Source organism: Heteronotia binoei, chromosome 1 (genome assembly GCF_032191835.1).
Source record: "Heteronotia binoei isolate CCM8104 ecotype False Entrance Well chromosome 1, APGP_CSIRO_Hbin_v1, whole genome shotgun sequence".
NCBI lineage: Eukaryota > Metazoa > Chordata > Lepidosauria > Squamata > Gekkonidae > Heteronotia > Heteronotia binoei.
The window spans coordinates 233,115,294-233,137,228 of record NC_083223.1 but is presented as its reverse complement, the minus strand read 5'-3'; the positions used below and the strand labels follow the sequence as shown (position 1 = coordinate 233,137,228).

The 21,935-nt window shown below is 41.2% G+C and overlaps 1 protein-coding gene across 3 annotated transcripts in view; it reads right to left on the bottom strand.

Annotated features, from left to right (window-relative positions):
- Nucleotides 1–21,935, bottom strand: part of SPTBN1 (spectrin beta, non-erythrocytic 1) — a 205,343-nt gene that overhangs the window by 107,744 nt on the left and 75,664 nt on the right. For all 3 annotated transcript variants that reach the window (XM_060249162.1, XM_060249177.1, XM_060249170.1), the window contains exon 2: nt 4,750–4,901. In XM_060249162.1, coding sequence (XP_060105145.1) covers nt 4,750–4,901 — 152 coding nt within the window. The remainder of the gene's footprint in view (nt 1–4,749; nt 4,902–21,935) is intronic.

Genomic DNA, 21,935 nt, shown 5'->3' with positions numbered 1-21,935 from the left:
CTGAAAAGGTTTGCAAACAATGCTTTGGGCTGGCTACGGTTTGGCATAATGTTCAAATTGATGGTCCATAGTTACAGTCCTCCTGGCTCCATTTCCAGATCAAGTGTTATCATAGAAACAGAACTGCCCCAATTAGCATTAAACAATGGTCACCTGTATGTTTGGAAAGTCAAACCATGCTTTGCACTTTAAAGTATGGTTAAAGCAAACCATGGTTTGGTGTGAAGACTGGATTGAGTCTACAAGGCAGCAAGACACCTCACTGGACTGGTCTCGTCATGGGAAACATCTCAAAGGATAGAGTCTTTCGAGGAGGACAGGACACAGGCAAGCTGTTTTTCTGCTAACAAAGAAAGTAGTCTGTCTGCTGAGCCAACAAGACTTAATTATCATTGTCAGAATACAGCCAGTGATAATTAGGATCTGTGGGCTGTAGAAATGTTCACTTGGATGCCAATAAGCCAACGTATGGTAAGAAGGAAAGCACCATTAACCAGGGAGATGTTTTTTGCATTTCAGCATGGCAATGCAACAGTGCATTTACTGCCTCTGATAATGACTGTTATGAAGCATTTTAACGCAATGCTAATTTACTCTTTATAAAAACAAGAATTTTTAAAAATTCTCATTTTCACGATGTTACTCAAAATGTTATATAACCTTATGTATGCATTTTTAAAAGAGTAATTATGAATCCTGATCTTTGTTTCCATTGCACTAAGAAGCATGAGTATTTGGAACTGAACCTAGGATGGAAAAAAATGACAAGAAAAACATGTTGAAACCCCCTATTTTGACTACAAAACTGGAGGATATAAGGAATGTGTACACTATTTTACACTTGGAAAGACCAGGTACGACAGATGGTAGGATTCCTGTTCCTTTGACAGCTGTGTAAAGGAAAGAATTTTGACACATGCAACTTTTCTCATACTTGCCATGCCACAGCAATGAAAGTTGCCCATCAAAATTCCATAATCTACATCAAAGGTTTCTTAAACAGGAGGCTCCTGGGAAGCTTACTGAAGGTTCCTCGATCAGAAGATCATTAATCGCAGAAAAAATTCCTTGAAAGACACTTTGACCTCTAACAGTCTTCTCCTGCTATAATCAGCCACAGAGGGGTGTTCTGTATACTTTATGGTGGTCTTCCAGACCATGTGGGGCCACTGTGAAGCTGCAACGAACAAATTAACACTTGCCCCTGAAAGCATCCCAGAATCCTTTGCAATGAGCAGTCTAGATGATATGAAAGCCACTACTCTACAAATGTTTTTTCCCTGAAGGAAGAAAATGTGAAAGCCACTACTCTACTCATTAATGTGTTCAAGAACTTTGGATTCAGTGTCAACTGTAGACTTTAGCCACTAGAAGTACAGTTTTCCACCTTGGGAGACTGATCCTGCAAAAGCTTATATAGAACTGGTTTTGTAATCAGCATTATTTTTCTAAATCCAGAGACCTGCTGTGGTCTGGAGACTAGACCCAGGACTGACATCAGGGGTTGGCATGGCCAGGCAACAGCCAATCCTTGAGTGCTGAAGCACAAACACCAGTTCCAGTCCCCAAGGGATTTGAGTTGGGAGTGCTGAAAGGGTTTTATTCAACTCCTTTCTCCAAGTTACTCCTCTCTTCTAGGAGATCAAGTCCAGAGACCTTTTCAACATCACAGGTGATCTCCCATTTCCAGCTTAGAGGAGCTTGTAGTGGGGCTGAGCGGACTCAAAAGCTTAGAATTCTGTTTCTTGCTGTTACTGAACCTGCTTTACTGACTTACTGCAACATACATACTTTCCAGCCTCATCCCACTTCATTCAGTAGTGCCATATAATGGACACATTTCCTTCTCTTTCAGGCCTTAAAATGAGACTGCCAAATGGAGGAAATGGGATGAGTAGGCTGGACAATGAGCTATGAAAACTGGCTTCCTTGCTTGCCGTGTTTATATTTGTTTAAGAATTTCAGTTATGTGCTGGGCACACATAAGCAAGACAACTTTAATTCCCTCTAATCTCCCCCCCCCTTAGCACAATAAAAGGCAAAATTCACTAGAGAGAATCTGTTTATGTGAGGTGACCTTTGGGCTTTCAGAAATTATAAAGAAATTATTGTTCAAGGAGAGAACGACTGAAGTGCTTTTTTTATATAACAAAGTCTTCTGTGTTTCCCCTCCCCCACACTGGAGAGTGGGGAAGGCACCCAAAAACACTGCCACTCACTGGATTCTCTACCATTCTGCCTCTAGCAAAATACCAATATGTTCATCTGTGCCTTTTACATTTCCTAGTTTACTGACCTTTAGGAACTCTCCACTGAAAAATGAAACAACAGCCACTCGTTCTGGGACCTTCTGAAATTGTGTGTCTTTCTTTATGCTTATGGCCTGTCCATTCTAGTGGCCTGAAGACACAAGTGTTCAGCCATTTTGTGGCAGCTTTCCTAGATGAATTTGTCAAACATCCAGTAGGGAAGCTGTCATGCTCAAAATGGTCCCCAGTAGAGTCTAAATTCTGGGTTATAAATCCTGGGTCTTAGGTTTCGGATATGATAATACTGTCAGGCACTGTGTTCTCTATTGGTATGCTGAATCCAAAGTAAATATTAGCAAGTGCAAAGAGTAAAAAAAAAACATAAGCAGAAGAGCCTTGGCAAATGGGATTTCAAAGCTAATCCAGCTAACACACTTTGGAATGCATGTCAAGGTTTTCGCAAACCTCCTTATCTAGATGCCTTTTTGTAGTGGAAAGAGTACTAGAATGTGTTAAACACACACTGCTGAAGTCATATTCATTCTAAGGCTCTAACCAGGCTGAGATCTGCTATACAGTCATGCAGCTTCTATGGCTATCACACGGATATGTTACCTGATAGCCAAATGCACTGTTGGCAATATTATTGCAACTGAAATAGCATTAAGTAAGATTTTGTGCATGGAAGCTCAAAGACAGGATGACCCTCTAGTACCATCTTAACACCTGGATCCTAACTTCAAATCCAGTTGTGCTGTTTCAAGTGCTTCCCATCTCACAATCCAAATATGTGAACTTCTTTGCCTTATATGGCAGACTGGGGCAAATACAGGATAAATAAAGTCTATTCAGCCACACACAACAATAGTTTTTGCACAGAAGACATGAGCATCTCAGGAACAGACAAGCTCCTCCTACTCCCCATAACAATTCCCACTCTCAATTTTACTCTGTAGGTCTCAGATGGAAATCCAGGAATGCTTTTCCCTAGTTGATGGCCTGAGTATAAAATAAACACTTTTATAGTCCTGGGATTCCTATTGTATGCTACAACAGTACTGGAAATAAAATAAAATCTGCCTCTACCCCACCTCCATTATATTACATCAAGAAGTTTAGACATGTAAGCTGTTTCAAGTGCAATCCTAAGCAGTTGCACCATTGGACTTCACTGGACTTAGAAGGCTGTAAATGTGCGTAAGTTGTAGTGTTTCTCTCCTTACAAAGAAAACCAGACACTCATTTTCTTGTGTAAAGAATTTTGCTTTGTTCACAAGATAAATGCTATCGGATCAGTTCACGGGTCCATCTAGTCCAGCATCTTACTTCCAACAATGACAAGTCAGTGAACCAATAAATAAATAAATTTAATCTAATCTAATAAATAAATACTTAATAGAGAACTCACCTGCCCCTCTACCTATTTTGAGTGGCGAAACAACTGGATCAGACAACTTTGCTGGCATTGAAGTCTGAAGTTCTTAAACTCTTGTTTATGAAATGTTACAGGATCATACAAAATGTTGACACTGACATGTGGCTTTTGGGGCACAGGATTGATGGCTTAGAATCTGTACATTGTACGATTGATAGCTTAGATTCTGCAACAAGTAGCTTCTGAGCTATTGGTAACTCGTTGGCTGCTGCAGAGCAGTGTGTGCATCCCCAAGAAGACCCAAGAAGATCGCAAAACGTTCTGCTCTAGGCTTTAAAAACAAACAAAACTTTCATCTCATGGGATTTTCCTCTATGTTGCTTTCCTGATAGCTTCTTTTCTATTTCTAGAGCAAAATAAAACATAGTAGCATGTGGGGGTGGGGCGGGGGAGAGAATAGCTCAGAATATTTTTTTATAACTCAGAAGAAAATCTCATTTAAAAAAAAAGGAAGGCTTGCTACCACAATTATTGTTCTCAAGTCCTAAGGATAAAGTGTCAGAAGGAAAGACTGTGCTCTTCCATGGATAATTTGTAAAAAGAATTTGCTTAGCTACTACTTCTAAGCAGTTATGAAGTTCTTATTTCACCTCTCCTAAACTGCTGGCAAAACTTTTTTTTTTTACCACAGTCAAATCACCCCCTAAACACATATTATCATTTGGTATGATTAAAAGCAACAGTGAATGATACACGTTACCAGTGGAGGGCGGGGTGGGGCGGATAGAAGCACTTCTAGAAGCTACATGGATAAATTTCTCATATTACCCAATTATACAGTTTATTAATCTTTATTTAAGTCATAACAAAAAAAAAATCCTGCCCAAACTCATAGAAGCTGCTATATGATTCAGTTAACTTCACAGTATAATTGCAGGAAATGAAGGGTAATCTACATATTTCAATTAATAAACTCCAAAATCATGACTAGATTAAGCATTCAGCTGCCCTACAACCACAATAAGGTATTTTCTATTCATAGATTTAATCTCCCCACTAAAGGACAAAAATCAGAGTTTTTACAAGAAACTATACAACACGAGGAGTTCTGGAATGGGAACTTACAAGCCTCTCTCCTGAAAGAACTTCCAACAGTTTGATAAGCATACGTCCATCACGAAGATCGGTGTACAAGTCTGTAATTCTGCAGGATACACGTGCCAAGTGAGAGTTAACCCACTTTGTAAAGGTCTTCTTTTGGACTGCTTCTCGTTCATCTGGCGAAGAAAAAAAGATTTAACTATTATAAACGTCATAAGGGATTCAAGGAAGCAATGTCCTGATTAGGCATTTTCTTGAACATATGAGATTGCTTTGATTGGAGCCAGACCACTAGTACACTGAGAAGAGTATCAATCTACTTTGCCTGGTAGTGGATCCCTACACTCCCATCCAAATCAGTTATAATGAGGGACCTGAATCAGACAGGTTAGAGTAAAAAAGTGAACTCTATTCAAACTATCCTCAGCTAGTGGGACTAAGCTGATGGTACAAAGGATCTTTTGGACAAAAAGCAAAAAGTTCTGGAATGAATTTCCTAATGAAGTGCATTGTGGTGTCTTTTTGTTAAGATATGGGAATCTTTCCCAAGCTCACCATCAAAACAAGTATTTGGCAATTAAATCTACTGATGTATGTCAGGTTCTAATTGTTGCTTATTACTACATTGATTTGATGCTGTTGGTTTTATGTGCTTTTGTTGCTTTATGTCTATAGAGGTTTCTTTTTGCTAAATTGTAAGTTTTATCTGTAAGTCACCTTGAGTTGTGGGACAGCTGAGATAAATATGTTGTAGATAAACGGAGCTGGAGGACTTTATCTAATAGATTTTTATCCCACCCTTCCTCCAAGGAGTTCAGGGTGACATAACGCAAATCTTCCTTTCCCATTTAATCCTCACAAAAATGCTATGAAGTACATTAGGCAGAGAAAGAGAGAGAGGACAAGACAGAGAGTGACTGGCCTAAGATCACTCAGTGAGCTTCACAGCAGAGTGGCTCTTTTCAGATCCTAGTCTGACACACTAACCACTGTCCCATTCTGCCTCTCAAAAGCATGATGTTGACGATTCATCTGTGTAGTCTCCTGGAATACGATGTGCCTTCATCACATAGGTCTGGTGTGATCCAATATAAATTTTGGGAAACTCCTGTATTAACAGATGTTATCTCCAAATGCAGACTGCATTTGAAACAGACTTGCTTCTAAAAAAGGAAATGTATACAGTATATGTAACTTATCCCATGGCCCTCCCTAATTTGCAGTATATGAAACCAAGGAACTGTAATTCAAACTGACAAGACTAACTTTGGCACAGCTGTTGCCAAAAAAAGAAGAATTCTGTCTCTTTGTAAAAAATGGGGCTGGGGTGGAAATCCCCCAGCAGGTATGAATTATTCCAAAGCACTACATGACTGAAGTTAGTCTGGATCCACAGAAAGCCAAAGACAAACAGAGTCTGTCTTTGGCTTGGTCCTAGGGAACACTTTAACAACTGTTTGTACAGCCAACTGTTGGCAAGACACCATTTGTTTGCTGTTGCACACCGGCTACCACTCCAGACAAGCCACTGGCTGACTTTGCAATGACCTTTAATTAAAAAAGAAGATAACTTCAAGTTATGAAGGGTACTTGTCATGTGGAATGGCCATAGCTTAGTGAAAGAGCACGTCCATGCATGCAACAGGTTCCCCATCAATCCCCAGCATCTCAATACACAGAATACTTTGGATGTGTCAACCAATGGTCTGGCTTTGGGTAAAAGGAGATTCAGCAACATCTCAAAGCCCACACCAATCTTGAACTCATTCAAAGTTGAATTGGGAAAAATACAGTGTATTTTTTTCAAGTCTTTGTGGCGATTATTTTTAAAACTTTTAAAAACTTATAAGTAAGCAATGTTATCAATGACAGACAGTCACATTGCAGGTAGAGGAAAGGATTCATGTAGAGCTGCTATACTGCCTGAGTCACTGAATTTTGCCTATAGATACACAGCCTTTGTTTTTTTTAGGTTATTTCAATTTTTAAAAAGTAGTCGCATAGTTCAGCAAATATTAATCAGTCAGTCAATCAGGACCTAGATACAGTATATCTGTCTTCACTGGATTCCATTTCAGTTGGTTTAAGAACATAAGAGAAGCCAAGTTAGATCAGGCCAATGGCCCATCCAGTTCAACACTCTGTGTCACAGAGTGGCCAAAAAACCCCAAATGCCATCAAGACGTCCACCAATGGGGCTAGAAGCCCTTCCACTGTGCCCCTCCCCCAAGCACAAGAATACAGAGCATCACTGCCCCAGTTTATAAAACCAGGTCCAGATCTTCCAGATCAGAGCCAGACCAGCCACCCAACAACAGATAGAGCTGGGTGTTGTTTGCATACTGATGACAACCCAGTCCATGCCTCTGGGCAATAGGAGACACATGCAGATGTTAATTTTATTTATTTTATTTATTTATTTATTTAAGATTTATACCCCGCCCTTCCCACAAGTGGCTCAGGGCGGCTAACATTATGTAGAGAACATTATGCGGCTAACATTATGTAGAGAATGTACATAACATTATGTAGAGAACAGCCCCTTGTGGCACTCCACATACCAGTGGGTGCCTTTGGGACAGCTGCTCCTCTAGCGCCACCCTTTGTCCCTGACCTTAAAGGAAAGCGGAAAGCCAGTGCAAGGCAAACAGCTGAATCCCAGTGTCAGTGAGGCAGTGGGTCAGTAACTGGTTGCTGACCATTTCAAATGCCGCCGACAGGTCTAACAACAACAGTACCACTGAACTGCCCTGAACTGCCCTGATCCAGGTGCCATTGGAAGTCATCCCTGAGTGTGACTACTAGTGTCTTCTCTGTTCCATAGCCTGGACAAAAGCCGGACTGTAATGGGCCTAATATGGAAGCATCATCCAGGAAGCTCTGCAGCTGAACTGCCACTGCTTTATCAAGTATCTTGCCCCAAAAGGGCAAGCTGGTAGTTTGCCAATTTGGTCAGATCCAAGGATGGTTTTTTCAGGAGAGTGTGGACCACTATTTCCTTAAGTGCCCCAGGGAAAGTCCCTTCAGAAAGAAACGTGTTGACAATCTCTCTTAAGGAACCTTGTAACCCATTGTGGCCAGCTTAAATTAGCTACAATGGGCACAGGTCAAAGTGCAATTGGTTGGGTGTACAGTTGAGAGTAGTCTGTCAACTTCCTCCAGGCAGAGCTGAGTGAAGTGATCCAGAACCTGACCAGAAGACATATATGGAGCCTCGAGTTCATTTACTGTCTCATCTGTGATAGGGAGGTCATGGCAGACCAACAAGACTCTGTCTGTGAAAAAGCTCAGACTGACTGGCCTGTAATTTCCTGGATCTCCTCTGGAACCCTTTTTAAAGTTGAGGGTGACATCTGCTACCTTCCAGTCCTCAGGAATGGAGCCAGATTTCAATGAAAATTACATATTTTTGTTAGAAGATCCACAAGTTCAACTTTGAGTTCTTTCAGAACTCTTGGATGTATGCCATCCGGACCTGGTGACTTATTCGCTTTTAATTCATCTATCAGTTGTAGGACCTTCTCTCTTGTCACCTCAATCTGACTCAGGTTTTTCAACACCCCTTCCAAAATTAGTGTTTCTGGAGCGGGCAAACACTTCTCATCTTCCACAGTGAAGATGGAGGGAAAAAATGCATTCAGCTTCTCAGTCATTTCCCTATCCTCCTTCAATAATCCTTTGACCCTTGGTCATCCAAGGGCCCCACTGCCTCCCTGGCTGGTTTCCTGCTTCTAAAATATTTGAAGAAATTTTTATTGTTGGTCTTTATGTTTTTTGCAATATGTTCCTCATGGTCCCTTTTTGCCTGCCTGATCAGTCTTGCAATTGATTTGCCACAGTCTGTGTTCCCTTTTATTAATCTCACTTGGACTGGTTTTCCACTGCTTAAAGGAGTCCTTTTTACTTTTTACAGCTTCCATTACTTTGTTTGTTAGCCATGCAGGCCTTTTCTTATACCTGTTTGTGCCTTTCCTAACTTGTGGTATATATTTTATCTGAGCTTCTAGGATTGTAGTTTTAAATAGCCTCCAAGCTTCCCCCAAGGGTTTTGACCGTATTTACCTTTTTTTTTTCAGTTTCCTTTTCACATGCCTCCTCATCTCAGAGAATTTACCCCTTTTAAAGTTAATTGTGGTTGTGCTGGTCTTTTGGGGCAACTCCCTATTTATACAAATGGTGAAATCAATAACGTTATGGTCACTGCTCCCAAGCGGTGCGATCACTTTTACATCTCTCACCAAGTCTTGTGCATTACTTAGGACAAAATCCAGGATCGCCCCACCCCTGGTAGGTTCTGAGACCATCTGCTCCATAGCACAGTCATTGAGAGCATCAAGAAACTCAATCTCTTTCTCTCGACCAGAACACATATTGACCCTATCAATCTGCAGGTAGTTAAAATCACCTATTATGACACAGTTTTTACGTTTAGCTGCTATCTTTAATTCTTCCATCATATTATAATTGTCCTCTATCTTTTGATTTGGTGGGCGATAACAAACTCCCATAGTTAAATTTCCTTTTGGGCCCTCTATTTCAACCCAAAGCATTTTTAGAAGGGAATCTAATTCTCTGACCTCAGTCTTACTGGACCGTATATCCTCTCTGACATACAGAGCCATCCCACCTCCAACCCTTCCCTCCCTATCCTTCCGATATAACATATATATTCTGATGGAACATTCTCCCTTTCTTCAGCACAGTGCCTTGTTTCCCCTTGACCCACATGCTCCCTGGCAGTGGAGGGGCTGCCACTCTTGGCATGAGACACAATTCCCTGGGAGTCTTATCTTTGTGCCTTACTGACTTTCTCTGGTTCTCCAGGTCTGCCACATTGGCCTTGAGGGTCAAAACTCATTCCCTAAGAACCAGGAGCTCAGGGCAGGTGACAACAATCATAAATATACAGAGTTAAAATTAATTCATATAATAAAAACAATATAGCATTCTAAAAAACAAATTTAAATTCTACAGCTGGCAGTACCAAATTTCATTTACTCCTCCTATATCTTCCCCAGCTGGTATAAAACAGATGACATACCCTTAAGGTAGTGGGTCAATTCAACAAAATCGTTTCAGAAAAGCCGTTTCAGCAGGGAGGCCACAGATTGATAAACCACCCACTGCCTCAGTCAAAGGCCTGGTGGAACAGCTCTGTCTTACAGGCCCTGAAGAACTCCAACAGTCCCCACAGGACCCTAATCTCCAATGCGAGCTTGTACTACCAGGGGCCAAGACAGAAAATGCCCTGGCCTGGGTGGAGGCTAAATGGACTTATTTTGGGCCAGGGATTACCAGTAGATGTTGATCCATGGAGTGTAAAGTTCTCGGGGGGCGGGGTTATGGAAAGAGTGGTCCTGCAGATATGCTGGTCCCAGGCTGTTCAAGACTTTGAAGAGCAGAACCAGAACATTGAATTGGATCCCATACTCAATTGGTAGACAGTGCAGCTGGCAGAACACTGGCAACATGCGCACCTGCGTAGGCACTGCAGCAAGCAAGTGCACTGCTGCATTCTGCATCAGCTGGAGTTTCCAGGTCAATGCAAGAGCAAGCCCATGTAGAGCGAATTGTAGCAATCCAGTCTGGAAGTGACCGTTACATAAATCACTGTGGCCAGATCCTGGACTGAAAGGTAGGGAGCCAGCTGTCTTGCCTGCTGTAGATAGTAAAAGATAGGTCTGACTGCCGCAGTGACCTGGGCCTCTATGGAAAGTGAGGCATCCAGCATCACCCCAAGGCTCTGGACCCTCAGCACCAGCAATAACAGTGCTCTACCAAGGGTTGGGAGCCTTATTCCCATATCTATCCTGCCTCAGGTCAGACACAGCACTGGACACTTCAGAACAGGAGCAGGGCCTGGTACCTTGCCCTTGACCCAGGCTAGCCCAACCTTGTCAGATCTCAGGAGCTAAGCAGGGTCAGCCTTGATTAGTTCTTGGACGGAGACCACCAAGGATGACCAGGGTTGCTACACAGAGCCAGGCAATGGCAAACCACTTCTCAGCTACTTGTACCTTGGAAATTCTAGACCTAGATCCTATTTCCACCTGGAGCACTTGACCTGCTGTACTCTGCCATTAATATATTAATATAGTAAAAATACATCACTTGCATTGTTTTACTGTTAATATTGTTTTAGTGTTCTAATGTTATAGTTTTCACCAATTGGCCTTGTAAGCCACCCTGAGCCTGCTTCGGTGGAGAGGGTGGGGTATAAAATAAATGAATAAAATTCTACAGGATCATCATAAATTGGCTGAGATTTGATTACACTGTCTACCACCATATGTAGATTACCCACTGAACTTAAATGGACAAAAATCTTCAGGAGCACTATATATGATAAAAAAATACAAAAAATGTATCAAAATAATAAACTATTGACCTGAGGGGGACATGCTACATAATGTACAATAATCATCAATCACTCATTATGATAGATCTCGTACCATCCATATTCTAAAATAAACAACAATAAGAATATATTATATTACTGTTCAGGTAATATCACATAAAGTTAGGGTTACCAACTCCAGGTTGGTTGGAAAACCGGAGATGTGGAGGAGGTGGGGTTTGGGGGAGGGCAGGGACCTCAGTGAGGGTATAATGCCATAGTAGAGTCCTTCCTCCAAAGCTTTCATTTTCAAAGATTCATAGAATTGGAATGGACCTCCAGGGTCATCTAGTCCAACCCCCTTGCACAATGCAGGAAATTCACAAATGCCTCTTCCCCCCCCCCCCCCACACACAGTGACACCTCCTCCACATCCAGAAGATTTTCTCTAATGTAATTGATTTCTGTAATTCTGGAAGATCTCCAGGCACTTGGAGGCTAGCAGCCCTACTAGATCCCATCACCTGATGTCAGACATTTTTTAATTTGCTTCAGTGTTCTGTGTTAATGTTAAAGTTTAGATTCCATATATTTCTATGAAATTATGGTGTCCAAGATTATTTAAAAATGGAAATATATTGGACATTTGAAATGCATTAACAAATAATGAATTTTGCATCAATTATTAATTCTGAGGAGCAACTTGAGGCTGCCTCTTCTCTTCACAAAAAAACAAGGAGATCTACTGTAGATCTTCGGGTCTCAGGTGCAACCAAGTTATTCTGTCCAATGTCAGTTGGCAATCATCACCAGCTTCATTATGCTCCATGAAGCTCTGCTGCTTGACGTCACTTTTTTCCCCTTTTTTTAAAAAAAGCATTCATTTTGGCTTCCCTTCTAACTGTACCTCATGACTCCAAAGTACGCCCAACTTCTACTGCAACACTAGAATGCGAAGAAAAGAAAATCTAAAGAAAAACTGAACAAGGCTAATAAAAACTCTGAGCAGAGAAGTGAACACTTTCATTAGAAAGCACAAATGTTGTTGCACTGGCAGATTGGAAAATAAATACAAATGAATGAAAGGTATTTTGAAACTGGTTATTCTATGAATATGGCACAATCTCCTGGTCTGGTATATTGGGGGGAGGGGAATCTTTCTCATCCACTTTCTAAAATAATACTATCAGCTGAGTAATAGACTTAAAATGCACGTACAAGCATGACTATATGTTCAGAAACATGCTGTGTATCTATGTCAGAATGATGCTTCTCTGCCTACACACAATGACAAACATCACTATCTTTCACAAATACCAAACAATTGAAGATGCTGCATTTTATTGTATTTTGAAATGTTTATGCAATGGCCCAGAAAACTCTAAGTGCAGAGTTAAAATATATCTCCTGAGTCACAGTAACCAGAAACCAATTTTCACCACAGAAACATTACAGAGTATGATGTGGTGTTCCATCCAGGCTTGTATCCAAAATGAACGTATTTATGCAACTCTACCTACTAAAATAAATGAAAAGGTCACAAATACAGTAAAAAGATATCACAAAAAGGGACTATATTATATAGTCCTGTTCACATGTTACAGTGAACACATGTACATCTTGCAAGCACATGTTTGTAAGAGCCAACATGTGTTCACTTTACAAATGAAACTGGGGAACAATAGTTGGAAAACCATGTGGATTCAATCATATATTCAGCTGTGCATGTGATGAATGTAACATGAGAATTACTCAACACGTATAAAAAACCCCAAGAAATAAAGGAAAAATAAAGGAAAATCTGTGGACAGATTATGCATGCATTGTGAACAAGGCTAGTTCTGTAATATATGAATAGGGTTTATATTATATGCACAAGGGGGGGGAGGATTCTTTCCCACCATGCCAATTCCATTGCTGGCCCAGCAAGCATTTGACCCTATGATACTTTTTTTCTAAATCTTTGTCATGTAAAACTCCATGCTCCCAGTGGCTACAGCAAAACCTGGATTCTCTGCTTCACTGTGAACAGATTAAACGAGGAGCTATAGCTCTACATGCAAATTCAACCCCTGGCATACCCAGCTAAAACCCAGACCTGGTACTAGATGCAGAAAACATCTTTACCATTAAACAGACAAACTGCTGTCAGTCAGGGCAGACGATACTGGGCTATAGATCCAAATGGGCAGCTGTGCTGGTCTGAAGCAATAGCAGAAAGCAGGCATCTAGTAGCACCTTTAAGACCGACCAAGTTTTATTCATAATGTAAGCTTTCATGGGCATGCATATGATCTGCCTGATGAAGTATGCATATATACAAAAGCTTACTCCTACTTAATACTGGGCTATGTGAGCTGAGAGTCTCAGCTAATATATGGCTGCTTCATTTGTTTGTGTTCCAAAAGAAAAGAACTGTCATTCTGTTGTTAATGGGACACAGCCTTAAGTTAGGTTAAGTGTGCGGACTCTTATCTGGGAGAACCGGGTTTGATTCCCCACTCCTCCACTTGCACCTGCTAGCATGGTCTTGGGTCAGCCATAGCTCTGGCAGAGGCTGTCCTTGAAAGGGCAGCTGCTGGGAGAGCCCTCTCCAGCCCCACCCACCTCACAGGGTGTCTGTTGTGGGGGAGGAAGGTAAAGGAGATTGTGAGCCGCTCTGAGACTCTTCGGAGTGGAGGGCGGGATATAAATCCAATATCTTCTTCAATATCTTCTTAAGGTTCACAATACGTAAATTTAGGCAACTAGTTGAGATAGTGAAGCCACAATTTTTATTGATCTATTTATTTATTTGGCATGCTGATTGTTGTATGTGAACGCTGCACGTCACTGATACAAGACTATGGCACATTGTTTCCTTTTTAAAATGACATTTTGACTAGGCTGGGAGGCAGCAAACAGCAATTTTGCCATATGTCAGTGATGTATCAAAATATTTACGCAAATAATCACACCAAAAACTCATCATGTATGCTATCCCTGCAAGAGCTAGAACAGCACTTATTAATGTTGTGTGCCTCCCACAATTCATGCAAAACAACAGAGACAGAGAGACTCAAAATGCAGTGGTTTGATATACTTGTAGACATTCCTATCAAGAATCATTTCCCATGGGACCAGCACTCTTCTGGCAACCATATGCTTCCACTTCTTAAAACAATACCTTGCATGTATCAAGCATTTAGTTTCTAGTTTCTTTTGCATTAACTTAAACGCATGAACTATTAACCCAATTTTTTCATACTATTTTATTTCCTCTAAGGCCTTATTTTTATATTTCCAGACTTCATACAAGGACTTTTAAGTTGATCTTGAAGGAAATATTACACACTGTTCACAAAACAAAATGGAGAATCTTTTAGATGCACTCTGATCACATTCAGAGCATACAATGAGCACTTTCCAAATATAACAGTGAGCACTTATCTAAAGCCATCTATGCTGCCCACCATTCACATGATGCTTTGGCAATAAATTCCATCTATTATGTGTTGTACAGAGACATATGCTAATCAGCGTGTTTTAATAACAAATTTAAGAAGTTCAGAAACAGACTGCAACAAGTTTGCCCGAGACACACTGCTTCTACACTAAAATGTTGCTGTTTAGGATGCAAAGGAGTTAGGATTACTTGCCCACAGGTAGGCTCACACACATGCAACACTGGACCTCTCATACAGGCAAATAATTCTCCCATGCCTCCGTGCTGGGAGTGGCTGAAGGATACAACATTCCAGTGATGATGGATGACTAGAAAGAGGCAAAGCCAGAGCAAGTACATCGTGCAGAGGCCAGGCAGCCTCTGTGAGTGTGGGTACTTTGAGCTCAAGTGGACCTCATATGGCTCACTAATATGTCCAGTCTGGTATTATTACAGTCTGGTATTATTACAGTTATACATCCTGTCTTTCTTGGAAGAGAGTACACAGAGTTCCCAGGAGCTCTCCTGACCAGACAGTGGATGACCCAGATCTGCTCAGTTTTAGCAAACCTTCTACACAATCTGACCTTCACCTGGGTCATAAGAGTTTAGGGTCTCCCTTAATAAACACATTAATAAATTTCAGTGTTTAGTTACTGATAATAAATTAACTAGGCATGATATCTAAGGCTACGGTAACAATAGGGCTGCACTTCAGGGTGGGGGTTCATAGACTCTGAAGATTTCTAATTATAGCAAGAGGCATTGGGTGGAGCAGCAAACATCTGAGAGTTTGCAATAACATTTGCTTCCCTGGGTGGGAGGGTGGCCAGGAGGGAGACACAACGAACATCATGCAAAGCACACACAGCAGGAAAAGGGAAGTAGTACTCAGAGTTTGCACTGATAACAAAGAATCAGACTTATCTCCAGGCAACACTAAGGAGAGATGTTTCCGCTGGACGGAAACCCCCACTGGACAATACTATCAGAATAAAGGGTAGGTACCTAGGGATTAGTGGTCAGGATTTACGAGTCACTTTTTAAGAGGACTGGTAAGCAAATAAAGCAGAATGCACTCAATAGAGAATAAATGTGGTTTAAGGGACAGTGAGGTCCCTTAAACCAGGATGTCAAACATGCGGCCTGGGTACCAAATCTGGCCCCCGAAGGGCTTCTATCAGGCCCCCAAGTGACTGGCTGTCATCTGCTTCCTTCTCCCTCTCTCTTGCTTCCTTCTGCATCACATCTTGCTTTGCCAGGCTTGCTCAATCACACAGGAGCTACAGAGCAAAGCTTCACTGGCTGAGGCTCCTCCCTTGGGGAGGAAGGGTGGGAAGGATAGCTTACTTTGCCAGGCTCTCTCAATCACACAGCAGAGCTACTGAACCATGCCTCTTTTCCTTCTTTTGGCTGAGGCTCTTCCCCTTCCTGGTCTCCTGGGGAAGGAAGGAAAGAGCCAGAGCTTCCTTTGATCCAGTTCCCTGGATCCCATGGGAGAGATACAAGGAAAACACCTTTAAGACCAAGTGCTAATGTTTTAATCATGTTTTACTTTAAGTTTTTTTTTAAATCTTTGTCTGTGTCCTTTATAAAGTTTATATCTATGCTACTGGCATTACATTTTATGACACACATAGCCCAGCCCAATAAGGCCTCATTTATGTCAGATCCAGCCCTTATAACAAACGAGCTTGACACCCCTGCCCTAAACCATGGAAAACACCTGGATTAATTTTAAATTCTCGCTCTCTCTTCCACCGACTCTTCATGTTGTCTTAGACACGTCACACTCTCTCAGGGTTGGATCCAGTGATGTGTGAGTGAAAAGGAAAATATAATTTGTGCATATGTGCAAGCAACAGAACATAAGCAGCAGCAACACATAGCACTTAGTATAATCTTTTTTAAATAAAACAACAATACACAAGGTGAGCAACAGAATAAGAACATAAGAGAAGCCATGTTGGATCAGGCCAATGGCCCATCCAGTCCATTCTGTGTCACACAGTGGCCAATACACACACACACACACACTGTGGCTAATAGTCACTAATGGACCTCTGCTCCATATTTTTATCCAATCCCCTCTTGAAGCTGGCTATGCTTGTAGTTGCCACCACCTCCTGTGGCAGTGAATTCCACATGTTAATCACCCTTTGGGTGAAAAAGTACTTCCTTTCATCCGTTTTAACCTGACTGCTCAGCAATTTCACTGAATGTATTGCGAGAAAGGGAGAGAAGTACTTCACTCTCTACCCTCTCCATTGCATGCATAATCTTGTAAACCTCTATTATGTCACCCCACAGTTGACTTTTCTCCAAGCTAAAGAGCCTCAAGCGTTTTAACCTTTCTTCATAGGGAAAGTGTTCCAAACCTTTAATCATTCTAGTTGCCCTTTTCTGCACTTTTTCCAATGCTATATTTTTTTTTGAGGTGCGGTGACCAGAATTGTACACAGTATTCCAAATGAGACCGCACCATCGATTTATACAGGGGCATTATGATACTGGCTGATTTGTTTTCAGTTCCCTTCCTAATAATTCCCAGCATGCCGTTGGCCTTTTTTATTGCAATCACACACTGTCTTGACATTTTCAGTGAGTTATCTACCACAACCCCAAGATCTCTCTCTTGGTCAATCTCTGCCAGTTCACACCCCATCAACTTGTATTTGTAGCTGGGATTCTTGGCTCCAATGTGCATTACTTTGCACTTGGCCACATTGAACCTCATCTGCCATGTTGATGCCCACTCACCCAGCCTCAACAGATCCCTTTGGAGTTCCTCACAATCCTCTCTGGTTCTCACCACTCTGAACAATTTATTGTCATCTGCAAACTTAGCCACTTCACTGCTTACTTCCAACTCCAAATCATTTATGAACAAGTTAAAGAGCATGGGACCCAGTACTGAGCCCTGCGGCACCCCACTGCTTACCATCCTCCACTGCGAAGACTGCCCATTTATACTCACTCTCTGCTTCCTATTAATCGGCCAGTTTTTGATCCACAAGAGGACCTGTCCTTTTACTTCATGACTCTTGAGCTTACTAAGGAGCCTTTGATGAGGAACTTTATCAAAAGTTTTCTGGAAGTCAAGGTAAACAACATCTATTGGGTCTCCTTTGTCTACATGTTTGTTCACCCCCTCAAAGAACTGTAACAGGTCAGTGAGGCAAGATCTTCCCACAATTGATGACTACCATGATTTTAATCAATGAGTTCTGAAATTGTATCAGAAAAAATCCTTAGCTCTAATTCTTGTATATGCAGAGAGGAAAGCAGGGGTACAATCGAATTACTAGCACAAGGAGACAGAGAAGGACAATTTTTGCTAGTTTTATTTGTGACTGTATCAGACACTTTCTGTCCAAACAACCTTTTTATTTTTTCTATCAATTTTTTCTATTTTCAACTTCCTCTCAGATGACAAAAACTAAGGCACGTGTGCTACACTAGCACAGGGTACAGCAGTGTACAGCTCGCTCGTTCTTTAATATCCTGTGTGTTCATTATTTTGCTTGTAGAAAACAAAGGCACTTACACAATGCTATTTGCTAAGTGATAAACAATGTGTTTTATGCTATTAAAGTAGTACAAAAGTTAAGGTTTCATTTTAAAAGCAGAATTTCTGATTATTTTTTTTACCCCTGGATCCCCACCCCTGGTTAAGTATTTGGGGGGGGGGGGCGGGAACAGAAGGAAAAACACTTTTTTCTACATGTTTTCAAAATGTCCAGAAATTTTATATCTCTGGGCCTCCCAAAACAGAGTGAGGACATGTGTTTTCTCTTATGTATCAAGTGGGATAAATAGAGTTGTGCTTCAAATAAAGGTAACAAAGATAAAATCATGAATAAAATTTTGTTCCCTTATGCTAAAGCAGTTGGTGGACTTCAGTCTTATGTTATTAGGAAGCTGAAAAGATTTATGGTTCAAACACCTTTGAACCTTGTTCTGAAGTGACTCATGGAAGCGGCTTTAACTGGTAAAATTATTATTGTACAGGAATACTCAAGTGAATCAGCTTTCCTAACCTGTAATCATAATCATATATGTGTTTCATTTATCTTGAAAAGTATTTTACAACCTCTTATCTTAATTCACCTTCCACAACTATATGAGGTAGGACACATTTAAATTTTGATGGTGGGAGTGAAGCTAAAAGGCTGATGGACAAATGAAGCTGCCTTATACTAAGTCAGACAACTGATCTTAATAAGGTTAGTACTGTCTGCTCTGACTCCAAGGCAGATGTCTTTCCCATTGCCTGTTACATGATCCATTTTTCTAAAGGTGCCAGGGATTGAACCTGGAGACTACTGTATGCAAAGCAGATGCTCTATCACTGAGCCACAGTCTCTCCCCTACCAGTTCAGAGTAGAGATGCCAATTCTGGGTTGGGAAATTCCAAAGAATTTGGGGGTAAAGCCTTCGGAGGGTAGGATTTGGGGAGGGGAGAGGCCACAATGGGGTATAATGCCAAACAATCCACCCTGCACAGCAAACACTTTCTCCAACTAACTCTGTAGTCTGAAGATAAATTGTAATTCTGGGATATCTCCAGGCCCCACTAAGATGTTGGTTACCCAGGCAGTGATCTCATGCCTAAGTAAAAAGGAACCCAAGTCCTAATCCATTACCGTACTTTGTCCATTATTCCATGATGGAACCCACTGAAAACATCAAAAGAACTGACTTCTGAAAACTTTCACTGGGGAAAGGACCTAAGCAGAAACTGACTAAGAGTATGCTTACAAAGATCAATCTTCCACTGAAGCTATCAAAGTCAACAGGATTACATCAGTGTAATGTGGTCCCTGACTCACTCCTACAGAATTATAAAACATCAGGTCACCAGTGTGAAGAGGAAGATACAGCAACAGGCACGTTACTGTCAGGAATTCAGGATGCAGGATGTTGATTTGGGGCTCATGCTTTCTCAAGCAGCAATCAGTGGAAATAAGCTTTCAAATTCCCTACACAGCTTCAAATTCCAGCAAGTCCTTGAAAATATACTCCTAGTGTCCTTGAAAAGATACTGCCCCACAAGCATCAATAGCTTCTCCTGCTCCTTTTGAAACAATTGCTGACTGCAGAAGCTTTAAACAAAAGATGATTAAATGCTAACTAAGGAATAGGTTTTGCTAGCAACCGGACCTGCTGATTAGAAAGCCCAGAATAATCCAAAACTGAGCTGACTATTTTATGTGTGTATATAAAGTGCTGTCAAGTTGCACCTTAGTTATGGCAACCCCATAGGGATTTCAAGGCAAGCAATTAAGCAGAGGTGGTTTGCCCAGAATGATCCTCTGCAAAATCTTCCTTGGTGATCTCCCATCCAAGTACCAACCCTGCTTTGCTTCTGAGATCTGATAAGACTGAGCTATAATATACTATTCCACATCCCATTTCTATTTTAAACCTATATATAATACTTGCATTGTGTAAACTTCAGCCTCCTCTTGGGTGTATTATTTTCCTATGTGTAGGGAAATCACATACACTCCTCTCAAGAACATACTAGCATGCACCTCTATTTTCAACACAAAGCAGTAAAGTCCCAGGAAAGCTTTATCACGTGAATTTTGCTGATTGCATGTACGGACCTTCAGTAATTAACCACAGAAGGGGTAACACACAGTTAAGGAAAGCCTCAGTTTGAAGCTGCACGGAATCACTTACAACTGCTCAACTAACTAATCAATCTGATAAGCATTTATAGTAACAGGAGGCGCCTTCTTTCCTAGTGCTCACTCTGCAAAGGTATATAGATGAATGCCACCCATATTGCATGCTGGGGGGTCATACCTAATTCTTCATTCAAAAAATACAACTCAAATTAAAACTTCAGTCTGTGAGCCACATCAGACAAAACACGGGTGAGATCTTGCCCATGAGCTACAATTTGGGGAGCACTAAATTAGATGGCAGAATTTCAAAGGCAAGGATAATATCTGGGCATATTATCATATCAGCCAAGGCTCAGGTGGAAGGTGGGATTTTAACAGCATTATACTGGATGTTGATTTTAAGCATTTATGTCATCTCTGATTTCCAGTATAACAACTAGCATCAAGCTCTGAGTGCAGCAGAGCCAAAACATTTGAATAAATACATAGAACACCTGCACAAAAATCAAAGGATAAGGCTAGTTAAATATACTGATTAGTTAAAAGAACTATAGTTAAGGTTGCAGATTTCTTGTGCAGAGAGTTGCTATGCTGAAATCAACAGGAATAAAAGATTACCCTAGAGTGATTGGCTTGACAATCCAAAAATACAGCAATACCTTTTAGTAGTATCCATTAACAATATCACAAGTAATGAACAAATTAAATGCAAGACTGTGATCAGGCAGGCAAAAAGGGACTATGAGGAGCATATTGCAAAAAACATAAAGACCAACAATAAAACTTTCTTCAAATATATTAGAAGCAGGAAACCAGACAGAGAGGCAGTGGGGGCCTTGGATGTCCAAGGGGTAAAAAAATTACTGAAGGAGGATAGGGAAATGGCTGAGAAGCTTAATGCATTTTTTGCCTCCGTCTTCACTGAGGAAGATGAGAAGTGTTTGCCCACTCCAGAACCGCTAATTTTGGAAGGGGTGTTGAAGGACCTGAATCAGATTGAGGTGACGAGAGAGGAGATCCTACAACTGATAGACAAATTAAAAACTAATAAGTCACCAGGCCCAAATGACAAACATCCAAGAGTTCTGAAAGAACTCAAAGGTGAACGTGGATCTCCTGACAAAAATATGTAATCTTTCATTGAAATCTGCCTCCGTTCCTGAGGACTGGAAGGTAGCAAATGTCACCCCCATCTTTAAAAAGGGTTCCAGAGGAGATTCGGGAAATTACAGGCCAATCAATCTGACTCCAATACTGGGAAAGTTGGTAGAAACAGTTATCAAAGAGAATGAGTAGGCACGTTGATGAACACAAGTTACTGAGGAAGACTCAGCATGGGTTCTGTAAGGAAAGATCTTGTCTCGCTAACCTGTTAAGAGTTCTTTGAGGGGGTGAACAAACATGTGGACCTTGACTTCCAGAAAGCTTTTGATAAAGTTCCTCATCAAAGGCTCCTTAGAAAGCTTGAGAGTCATGGAGTAAAAGGACAGGTCCTCTTGTGGATCAAAAACGGGCTAATTAATAGGAAGCAGAGAGTGAGTATAAATGGGCAGTCTTCGCAGTGGAGAGAAGCCATGTTTTACTTCAGTCAAAGAGTGATTATCATGTGGAATTCACTGCCACAGGAGGTGGTGGCGGCTACAAGCATAGGTAGCTTCAAGAGGGGAATGAATAAGCATATGGAGCAGAGGTCCATCAGTGGCTATTAGCCACAGATTATGTTGGAACTCTGTCTGGGGCAGTGATGCTCTGTATTCTTGGTGCTTGGGGGGGGGGCACAGTGGAAGGGCTTCTAGCCCCACTAGTGGATCTC